The 20,027-nt window shown below is 37.5% G+C and overlaps 1 protein-coding gene across 1 annotated transcript in view; it reads left to right on the top strand.

Moving 5' to 3' along the window:
- camk4 (calcium/calmodulin-dependent protein kinase IV) overlaps positions 1-20,027 on the top strand; it is a 338,550-nt gene that overhangs the window by 302,974 nt on the left and 15,549 nt on the right. The window contains exon 6 of the mRNA XM_051929598.1: positions 9,766-9,856. Within this exon, the coding sequence (XP_051785558.1) occupies positions 9,766-9,856 (91 nt within the window). The remainder of the gene's footprint in view (positions 1-9,765; positions 9,857-20,027) is intronic.

Below are 20,027 nucleotides of genomic sequence, written 5' to 3'. Positions count from 1 at the left end.
CTCTGTGAAATAACGGAACAGCGAAAAGAGATCGAATATATTGTTCGGATTTAAACTTTAAGTCTGAAACTTGTAGATCGTCTAATTTGTGTTGCCATCAGGGAAAAGTAATGTTTCTTCCTAATGAAGAGGCCTATCTGCGAGAATTAAAAGTTTTATTGTTAGGTGAAAGTGAAATCCACATACGCGAGTGGCAGAGATGCGAAGTTGCTGGCACATAGCGCAGACAGGGCAAAGTGAGCAGGTTGCCCACTAGTTTTTATTTAAAAATGACATTTTAAAACAAAAGCAGTCTGTGTCCACAACAGCATTTTCACATTGTTTACAAAATTATCTCTGTCAGCATTAAGATGATGGAAACGCAAATGCTGTAGCTGTTTGTGTGCACCAAGCACACAAACAGCATAGACGTTTTATGCAAAGCCAACAATCCTTAAGGAGTTGTTAACACCGCCGGCCACGGCGTTTATCACAAAACTGTAGCAATCAGTAAATTTGTTGCCTTTTGTGTATGGGTGAAGCATTTAAACTGTACAAAATGCAGTTTAGATGCATACTGGTAAGCAACACAATCAATGCCATGGAAAGCAACTCTTCTATGTCTGCTGTGTTGGAATATGCTTTACTTCCATGAAGGGTGACCAGTCAGGAGATGAAACATTGTAGTGAGCAGGATTCAACCTGGGAAGGGCTACATAATAAGCACAAACAAATCAGAGCATAATTAGAGTTTGCATTTTTTTCCCCATTTATACTACAACGCTGATGCTGTGTTTTCTAAACCATGCAGCTTTGGAGAGTGTTTTCAGAAGTATCCATTTTAAGGTGTTGAAAATGCCTGTGTAATCTGGATGAAATGTGAATACGCAAACTAAAAATACTATTATATTAACTCGAGCTTTGTTACTGCCTTGTGTTCAGTGTATTGGCTTTACTCCAAGTTAACTAGTATAAGTAGGCCAAAATACTGATAGCTAAATTATTAAAATAATTAATAAAGTCAAATTTTTACATGTATAGGGGCCATCAGTTATAACTGCGACCTCACATCTCCAGAGTCCCTGTATTCATTGAATTTGCATAACCTACCCTTCCTCTTATATACCAAAGACATGTACTTTAGGCTAACTGACAACTGTAAATGGGCAGTACAGGGACACAGTGGATAGCTTTACTACCTCATGGATCCAGTGCTCTGGGATCAAATCATGTGCCTGATTTTTATCTGTGTGGAGTTTGCATGTTCTCCCGGTACATTTGTATTCTGTTTTTCCTCCCACATCTCCATTGCCCATATGGGTGATTGTGTGAGTGTGCCCAGTCCAGGGATGTTTCAAATCTTGTACCTAGTGCTGCCAAGATAGGCTCTTGACACCTTCTGTTTTTAAATTCTAAATTGACCTAAGCAGGCTGGAGAATGTTATGTTATGTTATCCGGAGATGAGTGAGTTCTTGTGGTTGTATGGGTGAGTGTATCATGTGATGAACGAGCTGGCTGGTTCCTTCTCTGAATCCAGTGTTACTGGAATTGGCATGTCAGAACCTGGGTTTTAGAGTAAGTGGGTTCAGAAAATTAATGAATGAATAAGATCCATTCAGCTTGTGTGTATAATAAATCAGAAGTGAGGAGACACTGCATTCTAGGTTTTCTGGTTGCCACCTTGCCCCATCTTCTGACAGTTCTTCTTAATGTTCTTGCTTTTTTTTTAAAACCTGTTACGACTGTCTACAGTCACAAGGTCCTTCTCACTTCTACCTCTCCTTTATTCATGTTGATTAGACAAACTGTATGAGTAATCAACTGCAATGTGTGCCACTTTAAACCAATGAAAATCAGTCTGCCACCCAGTACCCTTTCATTGTGGTCCAGAATATACTGCAGATTATTATTAGGATAAATTCAGTATGTTTGTTATTTTAAAAATAATGACAAATGAAAGAAATATTGAAAACAAGGAGGGTCACTTGGTTCTAGGGAGAGTGCTCACCTTCATCAAGTGGTGTGGTCCAATGAGTTCCACGGCCCAACTGGGAGAAGTGTCACCATTGTCACAGAGGTTTCCATCCCAGCTCGTTTCCTTAATTACCTCACATTTTGTACATTTGTAGCCCCGTACCATTACGACACTAGTAACTGAAAGGTGCATTGTGAAGTAAATCGGACTCTGCAAGTGGAAGTAAAGGTCAAGGGTTTTCAAACTGGCCATGCTGCACCTGGGGGTCTGCAGCATCCTGCCAGAAAAAGAAGCCAAATTTTAAAGATCGTCTTTAAATTGTCTCATAGTTTTTAAATCAGTATAACTCTGTTTCTTTTCACAGGGATTCTGCTGTGAGACTTCACTCACTTTTTGCCTATCTCGTTTCTTCTGTGTCCACCACTCACACTTATTCAGAGTCTCCCTCTGCGTACATGGGGTCTAACGTAACCCCACCCTCTTGCTTCCCATCTGTTTAAGCTGATCTGTGCCTAAGGCAAGGCAGCCCAGAAACTACACATCAAAGCTCTCTCTGGTCTAATCTACAAACATTACACTTTTTACTTTTGGTAAATGTTTTTGGTGTACCAAAATCTATACAGTTAGGGACAAGGACAAATGTTTACAATTAATAATAAAATTGTAGTGTTTACTAATTTTAACTAACAGTTGAAAGCTTTTGTTTCAGACACAATTGTCAATTTTTAAAAAACTTCATCCTTCCTTAAACAATAAATACATGAACAACGAGAACCCAAAAGTAAAACTGAGTAGCCAAGAAGTAGACTCGGCTTTAAAAATTGCCTTTAAATTTATTTTGGTCCTTTTTTTGACCTGAAGTAGTATGTAACTTGTGAATGCTTCTTTTAATCTGAATTCATATGTACTGTATATGTATAATTTCTGTAAATAAAAGTATAGAAATGTTAGGATTTTTATTCCATAACAAACTATACAGTACTGTTCTTAAATTAAAAAAATAATAATAATAATAATAATTCACTAAAAAGGATTTGTCTTGCTTAAGAAAAATTAAAAGAATCATAACTGCAAAAAAACTAAGTAATCACTTGTGCCTAATATTAATTCAGCACTTAATTTAAAACCAAACAAATTGTGGAATTTCAAGACATTCAATTTCTGGAGGGGTATGCCCAGAAAAACAGTTGAGAACCCTAGCAAAAAGATTTCACACAACCTTTGAGCACATATGTGTTGATACTTTGCTGTAGTTAAGCATTAAATTTGATTAATAAATCTGCAATTATCCAAAATTATGCTGTGTGACTACTGTTAGCAGTGACAGAGAATCCAAGACCATGCTCTACTTTAGATTTATATTAGTTTAGACCCCTGACTAGATGGTACAATGTTTTACTGGGGCCTCAGTTTAAATAAGTTTAGGAACCCCTGGTATAGGTTATTCATTGTCAGGGAGCCTTCTGGGCTTGTCATTCTATACAGGAGGTCTTTGACATGTTTATGTATTAGCTCTTCAGTATATTTCTCTACTGACTTCTTTACTACATGCCACATGTAATGTTTTCAGTGGGTAGAGTATCACTTGCAGGCTTGTATTACGTTATTAGTACAGCAACATTTCCTGCTTAATGGGAATTGGGCACCACACAAGTGTCTCATTTCTGGCCCATATTAAGCTTTGCTATTAAATTATCAGGAAGGGACTTGTTTCAGTCCAGCTTTTTCTGCATTACAGTTTAATGCATCTGTAAGATAAATCTGAGTTCCGTTACTTGGCAACATAGCCATACATGATTCAAAGTCCTAGAGGCCCTGGAGACGTGTAATTGTTTGCCTCCCATTACCAGCTCGGGTGCTACTTGATAAGATCACATGTCTAGTGTGTGGACACTCCGGGGAGTTGCAAGTGAGGGTTTTATTCTTGTAATGAGCTGAGAAAACAGTGCCATCATTTCTTGGTTTTCTGTCTGCCTGTCTATCTATCGGTCTCTCTATCTGATACAGTTCCTTTTATTTGTATCTATCAATTTGTTTTTATTATTGTTACTTTAGGATCTGGAAATTCTATGAGATCTGATGGAAACAAAGAGGCCTCATCTTATTTGTGTACTTGCAGAATTGTCCTACAAGTGCATATGAAATAGGAAATACCTTATAAACAGGACAATACTAATGATTAATATTGAATGTAAGATTGAAAACTACCATGATGGTAAAATGTGACATCCTCTATGTAAATCACATTACACCATGCCATGTTTTAACCCCTTTGCACATACTCACTGTTTCTTCTAGATTGTACAACTGTGAGAATGAAGGGATTATATCAGTACTGAAAAACAAGAGTTGTTAGTAATGTGTTTAAAATAATGGATTTGATACTATGAATCAGATGGCGTGGAGGATGTAAAAAATCAACATCAAGTGATAGGTAAGAAACCAGTTGAGCTAAATGAGGAGGTGGAGGGACAAACAGAGTAGTGGTCAGATTAAAGTAAAATATCTAATACATAAATCAGTTACAGTACCTTCGGCAAATTGGAATTAGATGGATAATGTATGGTTGCAATTGTGTGACCAAGAATCCAAAAAAGACAAAATTCAGGAAACTGAGAAGAAGTGAATTGCACTGTAATTTGCCTGTGGTGATGTCTCAGTAAGTGCCACCTTTTGGAAGGTGGAAGCATGTGCAAAAACAGAAATGGACGAGGAAACATGGATATCTAATATTTGAAAATTGGCATTGAAGGATTTATAAACTGTGCCAATGCATTACTTGCATCAAACGGTGGTATATACTGTAATGTTGGACTTATTTCATCATTATGATTTTCTCACTGCTATGCTAAAAACCATAATTACTGACAAAGCTACCATATATTAATCAATCAGTGAGGCTTTACATTTTAGAGTATTTATGGAGACCATTTATTTTTTTCTATTTTTTTTTATTATTCTGCTATTTGGCTGCAATACTTTGTTATTGTTACAGCTGATTAATTCAACATTAAATACAAATTTATTACTAAGATTGTTACTGAGTAGTCAAATAAATACAAAAAATGATCCATTAAGCTAATGAGGCAACAGTACCAATTTTCACAAAATGAATTACCTTAATTGATTAAATATTTCTTCAGTTTAGTAAACAAGCATTATCAGTGTTGAGTGTTTGGCCCCCTCTACTGGCAAAGTGGATTCAGCACTGAAAGGCTACTGGGTACTGTGTGAATGGCCAGATTATCTACTAGTGAAAAACAGAATATACCCAGGCAAATTACACTACATGACATTCTCCAATCCACTTAATCCAGTTCATCGTGGTAGCAGAGCTAGAGCTCACCCTGGTAGCACAGGGTACAAGGCAGGAAACAGTTTGGACAAAGTGCCAGTACTTCAGTAGATCAGCCTCAGAAGTACATTTTTGGGGATGTGGGTGGACAAATGGGGAACCCAAAGGTGAAACTCATATTGACATGGGAAAATGTGCAAACTCCACATGAAAAAACAGTTATAAGTTTTTCACAGTCCCAGTTGCTTGTTAATAAGTAATAAGTATCCTTTATTGACTTGCATTTATCCATTCCATAAGTCTCTGTTTTGGGTGCAATCTATACATGGCATTTCATTGTGTTGCAGGTACAGACTGGTCTTTTGGCCACTCACTGTTATCCATACATCTTCATTCAGCCTTCCTCTACAGCACTGAGTGAAAACAACAATGGATGGGGCAGTAGAACTTGAAAGGCCACAGTCTCATACACACACTTACATGTCAGTTTATATTCACTAGTTTGTAGATGATACAAAGCTAAGTGGATTGGCAGATAATCTAGAATCAGTTGAATCATTACAGAGGGCCTTTGATAGCATACAGACTTGGGCAGAGTTCTGGCAGATAAAATTTAATGTAAGTAAATGTAAAGTAATTCACATAAGAAGTAAAAATGTTAAGTTTTACACAATGGGAGGTCTGAAAATCAAAAGTACGCCTTATGAAAATGATTTATTGGACTTGACACCATCAACTGCCAGACAGTGCTCAGAAGTCATTAAGAAGGCTAACAGAATGTCAGGTTAATCATGATGTAAAGAGTACAAGTCAATGGAGGTTAAGCTCAAGCTTTATAACACACTGGTGAGGCCTCATCTGGAATACTGTGTACAGTTTTGGTCTCCAGGCTACATAAAGGACATAGCAGTGCTGGACAAGTCCACAAAAGACTGACTAGGCTGATTCCAGGGCTATGGGGGATGAATTATGAGGAAAGATTAAAAGAGCTGAGCATTTTCAGTTTAATAATAATAATAATAATAATTCATTACATTTATATAGAGCTTTTCTCAATGCTCAAAGCGCTATCCACACAGGGAGGAACCGGGAAGCGAACCCACAATCTTCCACAGTCTCCTTACTGCAAAGCAGCAGCACTACCACTGTGCCACATGTTTTAAATTATGAAGGAAATTAGTACAGTGGGTTTTAAAATGAGTTTATCAAGGACACAGGGACACAGTTGGAAACTTGTTAAGGATACATTTTGCACAAACATTAGGAAGTTTTCTTTATACAGTGAACCACAGACAAAGAATAAATGACCAAGTATTGTGGTTGACAGAAAGACTAAGTACTTTCATAACTAGACTTGATGTTATTTTGGAAAAATTAAGTGGATCTCATCTAGATTGTTCTAATGTTCCAGTAACTTAATAAACATCTTAAGGGACGTGGAAGTAAAGCAGGGACATCTATAGGAAGGCATGTGCAGGTATGAAGTGAATAGACAACTCCTCACTGGAGGTCCTTGGAACTGTAAAAATAGAAACACTCTGCCAACTTCCAACTCTTTGACAGTAGTGCTGATGTGAATGAAGTTGAAGTGCTCCCTGTTGATAACATAAAAATGTCAGTATAAGTGCCAGTCCTTCTTAGTTTATAACTGCTTTTCCATTATGATATCCACAGTCACTGATGCGCTTAAGGATTTGAAGAGCAGGCAATTTCAGAACATCCTGTCCTGGCTGATGAATGGAAGATGCATTTGTGTTGACTGATCAGCTTTCTTTGTGACTTATGGGGAAAACTTAAAATGTCATAAAAACTTTGAAACTATTTAAATTGTATTGCATAGGAAATGCACAATGAGGAAGATCATGAATTATCAGCCATTTCACTTTTTTGGTCTTTTGATAGCCAATGTGAGAATATTTATTGCAGACAGTGTTGGAAATGAAAAAATGGTGCAATGGATACCTTATGCATCCTTGCACTCTGTCACAGACACACGTAGGGGTGACCTGCCCAACATGTCTACAGTATATGGGTATCCTGTCTGCCTTGTACATCTAAGCACACTGTCTAACCTGTGCATATGGGTTCCATAATCATTGGCTTCCTATCCATCTTTTCATTATCATTATCCTACCCAGCCTATCCTAATAGATCTTAGCTGTATGTGGACCCTGTCCAGCCTGTACATTTGTGTGGCTTATCAATTCAAGAACCCTATCTACCTTATCCTTTGGGTACCCTGTCCAGTCTGTTCATATGGATATCCTGCCCATCTTAACTATATGAGTACCCTTTCCAACCCATTTATTTTTTCTCATTTGTCCATGTGATGTGTATGGGCACCTTGTCCAGCTTATGCATTTGTGTACCCTACCCAGATTTATGTAGACACCTTCCACAGCACAGCCATATACGGTATGTATCTTGGTAGGAGTATCTGTGTATACACTTTCCACCTTATTTATATCAGCACATTTATATCTTCCACAGTGTATCCATATGGTTGCGTTTCCAGGACTATCAATTGTGTACACTCTCCAAACAGGCTGCCTGTCAACCTTAACTACTGGATATGTATACCTATGTATGTCCCAGCGATACATTGATATTCTCTGCCCAGCTTTTCTGTATGGGAACTGTCCCTAGTCTATCCATTTGTATAAACTATCTATTCAGGTTCCCTGTTCACCTCATCAATATTACCTACAATGTCCATCCTAACCATTCAGATACCCCCTCCGTCTTAACAATTGGTATTCTGTGCAACTGTGATGAGGCAGGTCTGTGATAACTTGATAGTCACCTCTGTCTGTCTTTTTGGTGTTTGTATTTTCTTTTTTTTTCTTTCTTCTTAAAAACCTGTAGTTGATTCTTACTGACACATTGGTAAGAAGCTGTGATGGCTGTGCTTTTACTGTGCATTTTTTAGTCACTGAATTTTTATTTCAGTATTTTTTTCTTCAGTTTTAGCAGAGAGACGTATTGTTTCACAATAAAAGCACTTTGATTATTAGCTTCACTTTTTGTATCTCCCTCCCTTACAGTTCCCATAGCTTTCCCGTGTCAAGGTAAAACCTTACAATATTCTGAAGTGTGGCACAAACACCATCATTTATGCATATTATCCATCTAAGCACTCGGTGTAGCCTAAGTATGTGAGTACTTGTCCAGCCTAGACATTTGCATGCCGTCCACTGTCCCCTCCACCTTATACATTTGTCCAGCCTATACATACAGTATGGGGTATCTTGTCAGTCTTATCTATGTTATTCCTCTTTCTCGCCTCACTCAATCCATATTGGTTCACTATTGATCTATACTGGCACCTTGTCCACTCTCTACATCTCAGTGACGTCTCTGCGTTTTGTATATGGTTTCCATGTCCACTCTAGCTAACCAAGCAATTGTTTTATAGTAAAATTATGGCAATGTAAAGCAGCACCACAAGGCCTCAGAACCAAGCACAAAGAGTTTGTTTTATAAATGTAGTCTCTTTTATGCATTTTGCTAGTCATATTGTTTTCTTTTTTTGTTTGCTTTTTTTTTTTTTGCTTTTTTTTTTCCAAGGCAGACTTTTATTATGACCCCTGTTTCACAGAGATTATGTGCTGATATAAGTTTGAGATTAACCAGCTGTGTAGGGGCACTTTTTCTCCAGCCTAAGTTGAGTTTTTTTGTTTTTTCTGGCCTCTCGGCCATCTGAACTTACCTTTTTGTGTTACTTATCCATATTACTAACCGAGAATAAACCGGATATGGACGCAGGGACACGGCGATGGGACCATGAGACGTACTGCGCAGGCGCGCGTCTCATAAACCACAAGCAAAGTCGTATCCACCGCGAATGAAGGAGTCACGGCCCAAGAACGAAAGAGCTCAACTAACGTGAATGAGAAATGAAGCAACAACGCGCCCATAGCTACCACTAACGACACAACCACACAAAAAAGAGGATTCTGCGCTGCACCCCAGAGTCAAACGTGAGAGGCTACGGAGGCCCCACAGGTCCACAAAGATAGTACGAAAGGCGCAGGCGTCACCGCCATATTGTGAGTGGCACTACTGCAGAGTGAAATTAGGAATAATGTGCTGCTTGGGATTGTACAAACCGCTGAACGCTTTACACCAAATTCAAACACAATACAGCTCAACGATACAAACACGAGCCCACCTGGATAAGATCAATGAACGCAGGCGCCTACAACGCGCGTCTGAAACTGCGGAAGCAAAGCAGACACGGGTTCAAAATGAAAGACCACAACTGACGGAGATAAATAATCTCTTTCAAATCTATTTCGGGTTACCCAAGACCAGGGGTTGGCGAGTGAAGCGAGCAGGGGGCGGAGCCCCCTAGTTCTTTAATATTATTGCCTAACCTTAATAGTTTTTTTTTTATGTAACTTTCTATTTGACGTCTTGTAGGCACTTTGAGCTACATCGTTTGTATGAAAATATGCAATATAAATAAATGTTGTTGTTGTAGTACTAAGTTGCCTTCCTCTTGTCTTTGAACAGTACCTGCATGAGAATGGTGTTGTCCATCGGGACCTGAAGCCTGAGAACCTTCTCTATGCCACCCCTGCGCCCGATGCACCACTGAAAATAGGTATGCATTGGCATTACAGGAGGGAATGTGGAATGTACTGTATGTATGTGGGCTGGTGGGGGCGTGGTGTATTTAAGGAGTTTAAAGGCAGTCAGTGCTGCTAACCTTTTTTCATAAATGGTATGATTAATAAATAATATCATAATTTTGACAGGTTTAATGCCTTGAGAGATGCTTCCTTATCATTGCCTTAGAAACCTTCAAAAATGCCTCAACAAAGATTCCAAAAATGACTGGAAGCAGCATTTGGATAAAAATGTCACAGTTTTCCACTTTCATCTTGGGACTCATGAGGAAACAAAAATCCTTTTGAATCAGTCTGAAATCCTTGCCAGTCACTTTAGTATCAGCATGAAAGATGAAGGTGGCAGGTTCTATCACCAGCAAAATATTTAATTTATTTATCTTTCATTGAATTGCTGCAGTTATTCTAATCTTATCCTAATTATACATCCCCAAGAAAATCCTTACCTGTCAAAGGAGACCATCTTTGCATGTGAAAGAAAGTAGCTTATATTTCAAATCAATAAAGGCATGTCCTGGGCCAGTGGCAATTTTATTACTCCCAAAATACTCCAACTCCTGCAGCACCTCTGTCATTTCTTCAGGTAATTCAGTTCCCTTTTTGAGATGGCATGGAGGCCATCTTGTTGGTTTACAGTAATCCCTCGCTATATCGCGCTTCGACTTTTGCGGCTTCACTCTATCGCGGATTTTATATGTAAGCATATTTAAATATATATCGTGGATTTTTTGCTGGTTCGCGGATTTCTGCGGACAATGGGTCTTTTAATTTCTGGTACATGCTTCCTCAGTTGGTTTGCCCAGTTGATTTCATACAAGGGACGCTATTGGCAGATGGCTGAGAAGCTACCCAACCAGAGCGCGTATTACATATTAAATAAAACTCCTCAAATATATTGTGAGCACGGGGGCTGTTCGCACCCCTAGAGGATAGCCGCTCCTCAAAAAACGCTGGAAGATTACCTTCACATTGCTCCCTTCCTTGCTGGGCTTACATGTGGCTGCTTTGTCAAGCGACATGCTTCCCGCACGGTGCTTCACATACTTAAAAGCTCGAACGGCACGTATTGATTTTTGATTGTTTGTTTTTCTCTGTCTCTCTCACTCTCTCTGACATTCTCTGCTCCTGACGGAGTGGGTGTAAGCAGAGGGGCTGTTCGCACACTGGCCTAGAGGATACGGACGCTCCTCTAAAAAATGCTGAAAGACTACCTTCACATTGCTCCCTTCCTTGCAGCTGCTTTGTCAGGCGGTGCTTCGCATACTTAAAAGCCAACCAGCCCTATTGATTTTTGATTGTTTGCTTTTTTCTCTCTCTGACATTCTCTGCTCCTGACGTGCACTCCTTTGAAGAGGAAGATATGTTTGCATTCTTTTAATTGTGAGACGGAACTGTCATTTCTGTCTTGTCATGGAACACAGTTTAAACTTTTACAAAAGAGACAAATGTTTGTTTGCAGTGTTTGAATAAAGTTCCTGTCTCTTTACAACCTCCTGTGTTTCTGTGCAAATCCGTGACCCAAGCATGACAATATAAAAATAACCATGTAAACATATGGTTTCTACTTCGCGGATTTTCACCTTTCGCGGGGGGTTCTGGAATGCAACCCCCGCAATCGAGGAGGGATTACTGTACTTGTCAAATATCTGCCTATCTGAGCTGTGTATGATCTACAGCTTATCATACATATAAAAACTTCATTCTTCCTATTTGTCTATCTGCTTGTCACTAATGCAGTTTATCTGTTAGCTACTGCTAGAGGGAGTGTGCAAGTTAAAATGAACAACTAAAATGATACAATTTCCTAATTAGCCCACTTGCTTCAGTGTTCCTTAGAAATATTCAGCCAGAAAAACAGACCAAGGTTGTGTTCAGGCCAAATTCTTTAACTAAACATGACACAACATAATGAGACCTATGTTTTCTTCAAACCTTATTGCCTTTCCTTTGTCACATACTAGCTGATGAGAATAATTCCTATAAGCCCAACATTGTCACTGAAATGGAAGTGTTTCTTAGTATTGAGCCCCACATGGTCACAAAGTTCATATTTGATTTAATTTAACGTCCAGACCCCTCAAATGTATTCTCTTGCTTTGTGTTGAACTCCAGATGGGCCTTAGTATGGCGCGTTTTGTGTAACAGATTCCCAGGTCAATTCAGTATGCCACTGGTGGACTCCCATTATGTTCTATAACATCTCAAGGACAATTAAAGCAAATAGAATGCATTTGACCACAAACGGGAGTGCCACAGCAAGGATCTGAATACTTATAGAAATTAGAGTTTTCAGTTTTTGATTTTAAATAAATTTGTACACCTTTCTAAAAATGTTTTCACTTTGGCCTTATATGTTACTTTGTGAAGATCGATGGGCAAAAAATAGCCAAAATATGCATTTAAAATTAAATCTACAACACAACAAAGTGTGCAGAAAGTGAAGGGGTCTAAATATTCTCTGAATCCACCGTATATCCATCAAAGCAGCATGATGTTCAGGATCCTTACATAAAGAACATAATGAAATATTTAAGTAACGTATATGCTGACAAATGGCTCATTTTTTTGGGTGCTCAAATGTTTATTATATAATAAAAAAATAAACAACAAGTAACTATGTAAATCTACTTAATGTTTTTCTTTTAACTGTGTAAATATATATTACAAATTCAGATTGGAGTAAGATGCATATCATTCAAGATCCATCAACATTTCAAGATTCTAACAGAGTCTGAGTATTTCTGCAACGCACTTTAACTGCCATGCCACTTTGGAACGTATTGCTGAACAATTTGTACATCTTGGTGGCACTTCAGATTATAAAGTACAAAAAATCAGAAACATGAACAAAAAGAGAGAGAAAGAAAGTTTGGTTTGAGTTACAAAAATACTAAGAATTTCACGTGTATGTTTTTGAAGCGTACCTGAACACATCTTGAATGGAGCTTCACGGTTCGTTTCCATTGTCGGTATCCAATGGCAACCTCTACTCATCATAAAATTAGAAATACATTAAATGTAATATGAATTGGGGAACATGTTTTCAGCTCCAGAATGATGCTGCCAGGGATTTGATTGATTTTTATTACCACCCACTCAACTTTGCTTATTGCGCTTACTAGAAAAGAGGAGGAGAGAGACGTGAATTTTCAGTCTCCAGTCTGGCACTAAGCAAATGTAAATGTTCAGGCCCCATGCTTTTTGTTTTCCTTTTTAAGATTAAAATATGTATTCAACCTGAATAGTCTGCATTTTCATAAATAAATGTTTCATATTTCATTGAATTATATTAATTTCTTAAATCATTCACATATACCACAGAGGATGGGAAATAAGTATGCAAATTAGTGGATGAATGGTATTTACCGCAGTATTAATAATTTAATATGTAAAGTGGTTTATGATCAGTGTGTCATAGTGGGGACAGCCAGTGCTGTGAAAAGTATTTGCTTCTGTCTGAGTTGGTGCTTTTTCTTGTATATTGTTTAGCATGAATGTCATCAGTCTTAAAATCTAATAACATAACAAATGAAAATGCATATTTAATTCGTTTACTGGAGAAAGTTATTCAACACCCACTGTCACTAAACAGTAATTGGTCACTCGTACCTTAATGAAGGAATTTTGAACCTGCTCCTTATAGCAGAAATGCTTCAACTCTGTGACATTTGTGAGTTTTCATACATGAACTGCTTATTTTTCAGTGAATTTAGGTCCATTTCAAAACTATTAAGTTTTGAAACCAACATTTTGGTGTGGGTTTGCTTATGTGTTTTAATCAGCATCCTGCTGCATGGCTCAGCTTTGTTTCACCTCCAGTTCAAACACAGATGTCCTGACATCCCAAAACAATGACATTGTCGTCACACATTGTATGATCACTGGATAAAATTTGTCAGTTGGTGTGGAATGCACAAATATTTTCCTTGATGCATAATAGATTCACGTGAGCTAAAACATTTTGCTTTTCATAAAGTATTATTCAGGGCCATCTTAATGTATGGCCACAATGAGCACTGGCCGAGGATCCCAGGAGCATAGGGTCTCAGAATGTTTATGATGTCAATATACTGTATGTTTCTGTTTTGCTATCAAAACTGGGGCTCCAGTGCACTGCTTTACCCGGGGACTTATGATACTGTTAAGATTGCTGCTTGTTGCCACCTAAGCCGCTCTGGTGGTGTTCCAATAGACTTTGTCAGATCCAAATCAGACGCCACTTTCCGTGAAAATCTCCCTCTTATACCGGATGGACGGGAAGGGATGGAGCTTCTTAGGCTCTGTTGCCCTCAAGGGGTGTTTTATCAAAGTTGTTAGGATAAAAGGAGACAAAAGAGTTAGTGATAATTCTCTCTCTTCTCACAGGGTGATTTATACCAGACGATCCTCCGGCATGAATCTGTGACAGTATGTATTTAAGTTGCCTGTGATGTGTTTTGTGTTTTGTGGGTGGTCCACAGAAGTAGTCACTACCAATTACTACCAGTAGCTACCCTCTTCCCTATAAATTTGGAGGTTCTCCCACAGTTCCTTGCAGCTCCTTGTGAATGTGCTAGGAGGTGGTGAGTTCACTTGTGTTTATTGTTATTCTTGGAATTGTTGGATATTTGAATTTTTTACCTTCTGCTCTGTTTTTTGACCTTTATCTGGATTCAGCACTTTGTTCACCTTGAATTGCCTTGCTGGCCACTCCTTTATGTCTTTTGTGTTCTTTGGAGCTTCATAGTATGACAGAGCATTTTTTGTGAAAATAGTTTTTATTTCATTAACACTAGAATCCCTGAAGCCTACAAAAAAATTGTAATGCCGGGCCACCATATATACCTTTGCAGCTCCTCAACAGTGTCTTTGTTATGCAAATGTGTCAATCAGCACTGACAGGAAGCAGCCTACTATCCTATCCCTCACTGACACAGCTGAAATCGAGTCAGGTGCAAAATTCTCCCAGCTCAAGTCTCTTTATTTGGGAGTTAGGTGTCTGGAATTGTATAGAGTAAATAATATATTGTTATTTGAAATATATACATTTCATGTGTGTTCCATGTCTACAACGATATGTGTAAATGTAGGATGACAGGAAATGTGAGGCAAGAAATGTTGAATACATAGCTAAAACAGAAACTTTTTTCATGTTATAGTAATAATTGACAAATTGTTGACATTAAGTATATAATGTGTGAAGACTAAAGTCCAAATATCAAATAAACACTTTCACAAAAGGTATAACAAAACAAGTGCACTTTTATTCAAGAATATAACCGACGAAAAAGAAATTGTTAAATTTTCATGTTCCTGACAATGTGTAAAAAGTGAAGTCCAACTCTCAATCGATACAAGTTAGCCACAGTAGTTTAGATGATGCAGAGGTAAGGACTGCTGTCTTATAATCAGTGGGTTGCGGGTTCGATCTCTGGTTATCCTCGCATTTACCATTGTGAGTAGTGAGCTGCTATTATCATTACTATTGTATTATATAATAAAAACATACATTTGATTTGAGCCTGTAACAGCCGGCGTAAATTTAAGGTATTTGTAAAAGTTAGCGCTTAAGGAATAAAAGGAGACATACAAACGCAGCTTAATCATTTCTTGTTGGTGTCCTGTTGAGCAAACAGATACCACAGTGTCTATGGTGGATGTTACATTTCCTCAAACAGGGAAATTCACATCAACATGTCATTTAATTGATTTTTTTGTATTGAAGAGTCCAATAATAAAACTGAATAAAAAAAACGTTCAAATTAAGTTTTATTCAAGAAAATAAAACTGAAAAAAATTGTTCAATTTCAGTTTTATTCAAGAATTCATGAATAAAACTGAATAAAAAAAATCGTTCAAATGACTTGTTGATACAAATGCAAGTCTGTGTGCAAGGAAAAGTAACATCCTTTAGAAATAAATAAAATTTACATGGGATGTTACAAACTCACATCAAATGTATGTTTTTGTTATATGATAATAATAATAAGCAGCTCAGTACTCAAAGCGGTAAATGCAGAGCCGATGCGGGACTTGAACCTGTTACCTTGCCATCTTTTACTTTGTCCCGACTGATATTTTGGCTTCAGCAGCATGTCAGTTAAGCAATTTCCTTTTCTTCGGTTTTATTCTTAAATAAAAGCATACTTGTTTTGTTACAAGTTTTGCAAAAATATTTCTTGGATATTTGGGCTTCACCATCTTAGTTCACGACAAAATTATGTTGTTATTACTAAAACATATGAAAACATTTTCTGCTTTAGCCATGTGTTCAGCATTTCTTGCCTCACATTTCCTCTGTCATTCTATATTTACTCAGATCGTTGTAGACATGGAATACATATGAATTGTATGTATTTCAAGTCACGATATTTCATAACCTATATAATTCCTTAGAAACGCATCGCCAGGTAAACACTTTGACACAGACCTCAGCTATGAGGATTTCAGCAGGGCGATGCTTTCATCTGACTAAATGTGGGGTAGGGTGTATAGTAGGTTGCGTTCTACTAATCCAAACATTTGCAAAAGAAAAGCAGGCTAACAGTGCAGTGATAAGGAGCTATGAGCTTCTTGGCATATGTCAGGAAAATTTAAGGAGGTCAGGGACAACAGAAAAAATTGTAATCTTCAGGGATTCTAGTGTTAAGAACTTGTGTTTGCCCTCATTACTAGTAGGGGTTTAATGGTAATTCCACCCAGTGGGCATTTTTGGAGGTTTTTAGGACTCTTGTCCTTTGGGACTTTCAGTTCATAGCAATATTTACATATGCAAGGGTTGATTGAAATGTTTGCAGCCCAAATCAGAGCATGGTATTCTATGGTGATAATTTAGTGGGTTGCCAAACATTAGCTTTGGGGTGCTGAAATACTGTAGATCGATTAAAATTTTCTATCATGTGTCATTTATGGTTTTATATGTTTGGTTTCAGAGCTAAATCAAAATTGAATGCCAAAAACCACAAAATTCAAGTATTGTGCTATCTCCAAGTTTCTAAATCTAGAGAACTATACACCTTCAGATATTCCTTCTTGCCTATTTAACATCTGTCATGACCAGCACTCTTCACATACAACACTCAAGAAAAATCCATTGGAGCAGTACATTTTTTCAAGATGATTAAAGGTCTAGCTAATCTTCAACATCGATAACAGAACATTTTGCCAACATGGTGCAAATTGTAATTGAGAATTGCAGAGTGACAATGCATTGTGTAGGACACACTATACACATTACAGTAATTATATATCAGTTGAATCTGCACTTTATGAACAATTAAACATGGGAAGGGCTGTATATGCTGGGTGACTAGAATGTTGTCTCCTGAAATGTGGCATCGCTGCATGTAAAGTTCCAAGGAGAATTAGGAGCAGTTTCATTCTGATTTGAAGTATTTAATAAGGGTTATGTAAATGGGGGATGAAACTTGGATTAATTACTGTGAATCCAAACAGAAATGAAAATGATTGAAGAGTGGTGATTCATTGGAGTGATTTGGCATACTGTATGTTGTTATGATTTTTTTCTGCTTTTAATTTTTTTTTTCTGATCTGAAAATATGGCCCACTGTTGTTTTTGATTATCAGGAAATACTTTGGTATGATTTGTTTTCCATAATTTTTTTATTTTTGTAAGAATTCACTTTTATTTCATCATTTTGTTTTTCGTAGGCACTGTTTCTTCATGATTTGGTTACCATATCACTATGGATTGTTACTAGGATGTACAGTGTTGAAAGTAAAGCCTCTGACATAATAAATAGGAACTTTATAAGCCGGCTTTGTGTGTTATACACCATCCAATATTACGGATAATTAGCGTTTCTAGGTATCTTTTGAATTAAAAGGTTGAAGATTTTAGCATTTCACATTCAAGTTTGACTTCATTTTATTTATTGGGCTTTAGTCATTAGGTTTGAAGTTACATTTGGTTTCAAGCCCACCGTGTTCATAGCATATGATCCCTGTCACGTCCATCTGCTTATTTTTAAATTGTCTTCACTTATGCATGTTTCTAATCAGGTATAACATTCTCCAACACCAAAATAATTGAAGGTCCAGCTTAGAGCTGGTAAGGTTGTAATTTTTAATAGTGAGTGTATACCATGTTGACTTCATGATTTGGTCTGGCTTGTAGAGCAGCCAATCAGGTAAAACCCCTTTCTGTTTCATAACACTGCTTCTGCTCATGCTGCATGGGTTTCAAAAGCTTTTCTTTGAAAACCAGTTAATTAGAAGAGATGCCACACTTGTCAGACCTGGCCCTATGTGTCTACCAGCTGTTCCCCAGTCTTGAGGGTTACTCCATGGGTAGCGCTATGCCAGTGATGAAGATGTCAAGTCTGCTACAGAAGGCTGGTTGCATAAGAAACATATCTTTTCTATGCCGCTCAAACAAAATATTAAAACATTATAAAAGTATAATAGAGATTATATCGAAAATAAAGCTTGTTTGGTTTTACTGGAGTTTCTCTTAATAGGTCAATCTCAATAGTTTTTGATCACCACTCATATGTCATGCAGGGCTGTTCTGTCTCAAAAGTTTTTAAACCATGAACATTATTGGTTTTTTTGTGGTCAACTTTTTATTATGTAAAGACAATTTGACAGGATATATCAACAAACAGACATTAATTAGGACATTTCATGGACTGATTTTACTAAAGAGCAAAACTTATTCATAACTGGCAACTTAATGTTTGACATTATATGTTACTAGAACCCAAATACATTTTTTTGCCAACTTCAAGGTCAATGATATACTGTACAATAATGCAGAAAAGCAAATTCTGCCCTCTGTATACTGTAAAACCTATACTGTCAGCTTAAAAGATACATAAGAAAGCAGGTCAGGAGATGATGAAGGTAATTATGTGAAGTAATTAAAGTACACGAGTGAGCCAGTCACCTTACCTGATGGCCATACACGCAGGCCCAGAGGACCTAGAGTGTTTGTTGGTTTGTTGTTTATTTTCTAATTTTATCTTCTCTCTGAGTTTGTTGCTGTGTTGGTACCATGACTAGCCACAGTTCCTCTCCTGGGTAAGGTTCAAATTCATGTTTTATGTATCTTTTGTTCATTTCTGATTCTTTTATTTTGATTATGTGCATTGTTCTTTATTTTTGGTTTTGTCTACGTATATAAGCTGCCTCTTTTATGTCCCTTGTGTTTTTTGGGTGATCCCCCAAGAGGCAGGGCCACCTGCCAATCACCATCAGGAAATATCCTCTGCCTTATAAATCTGGAGGGTCTTTCACAGTTCCTGACAGTTCATTGTGAATGCACGAGGGAGTTGGTGAATGTACTTGTGTTTATTGTGCTTTTTGACCTTGCTGTTGAAATCTGTATTAGGACGTGTTTAATTTGGATTGGCGTCTTGTTTGAAGCAATTCCATATACCTTTGTGTTCCACAAAACATCACTGTGATTGAAATACTTTATTGTGAAGAATAAATCTTTTTTTTTTTTTATAAAGATTTGTTGCTTCCTCTCACTAACCAAGGTCTGACAGTAATATCCCCATCTAGTGGACAGTATTGGAAGTGTTTTGGAACTCTTCAGTGTTTGAGACTCCCAGTCCACAACAATTGTTTTATTTTAGTTGTGAATAAATGCTCGACTTGTGCACATTTTAGCAACCTTGGCTGGTTGGATAGCTATTACAAGTGCTCCCTTCCTTTTTTTTTTTTTTTTTTTCACAGAATATATATGTGATTGACCCCAGGAGAACCCCACCATCTCTCACTAAGATCTACTCAGTATTTCTTCTCACATAATAAAAATTAAGTCTTTCAGCAAATATCAGAAACCAGTCTGCCCAAATAGCATCATCATATGTTTGTATACTTCATGAATAGTGGTTCAAAGAATGCAGTCACCCTCACTGTCTTGTCTGATCATGAGTTCACAATGGGAGTCCTCACCATTTCCCCCATGCTTCTGAATCAGCATTTATTTAATGATGATGGTGATGATTATATTACCCAGAGAAGACCTTTTTATTTCTAGTCCATTTCCTCCAAGTCTCCATCAGAAGGAGTGCTGTCTTATAAAGTTACATTGCCAGTACATGACAAGGACATGTGAGGCTAGAGTTGTAATTCATGTTTTTGTCAATGTCTTCACACCTGTCAATCATAACATCTCAGACTCCAGGCTGCCCTTTA

Source organism: Erpetoichthys calabaricus, chromosome 7 (genome assembly GCF_900747795.2).
Source record: "Erpetoichthys calabaricus chromosome 7, fErpCal1.3, whole genome shotgun sequence".
Taxonomy (NCBI): domain Eukaryota; kingdom Metazoa; phylum Chordata; class Cladistia; order Polypteriformes; family Polypteridae; genus Erpetoichthys; species Erpetoichthys calabaricus.
The sequence above is the reverse complement of the archived record's forward strand: the minus strand, read 5'-3'. Positions and strand labels throughout refer to the sequence as shown.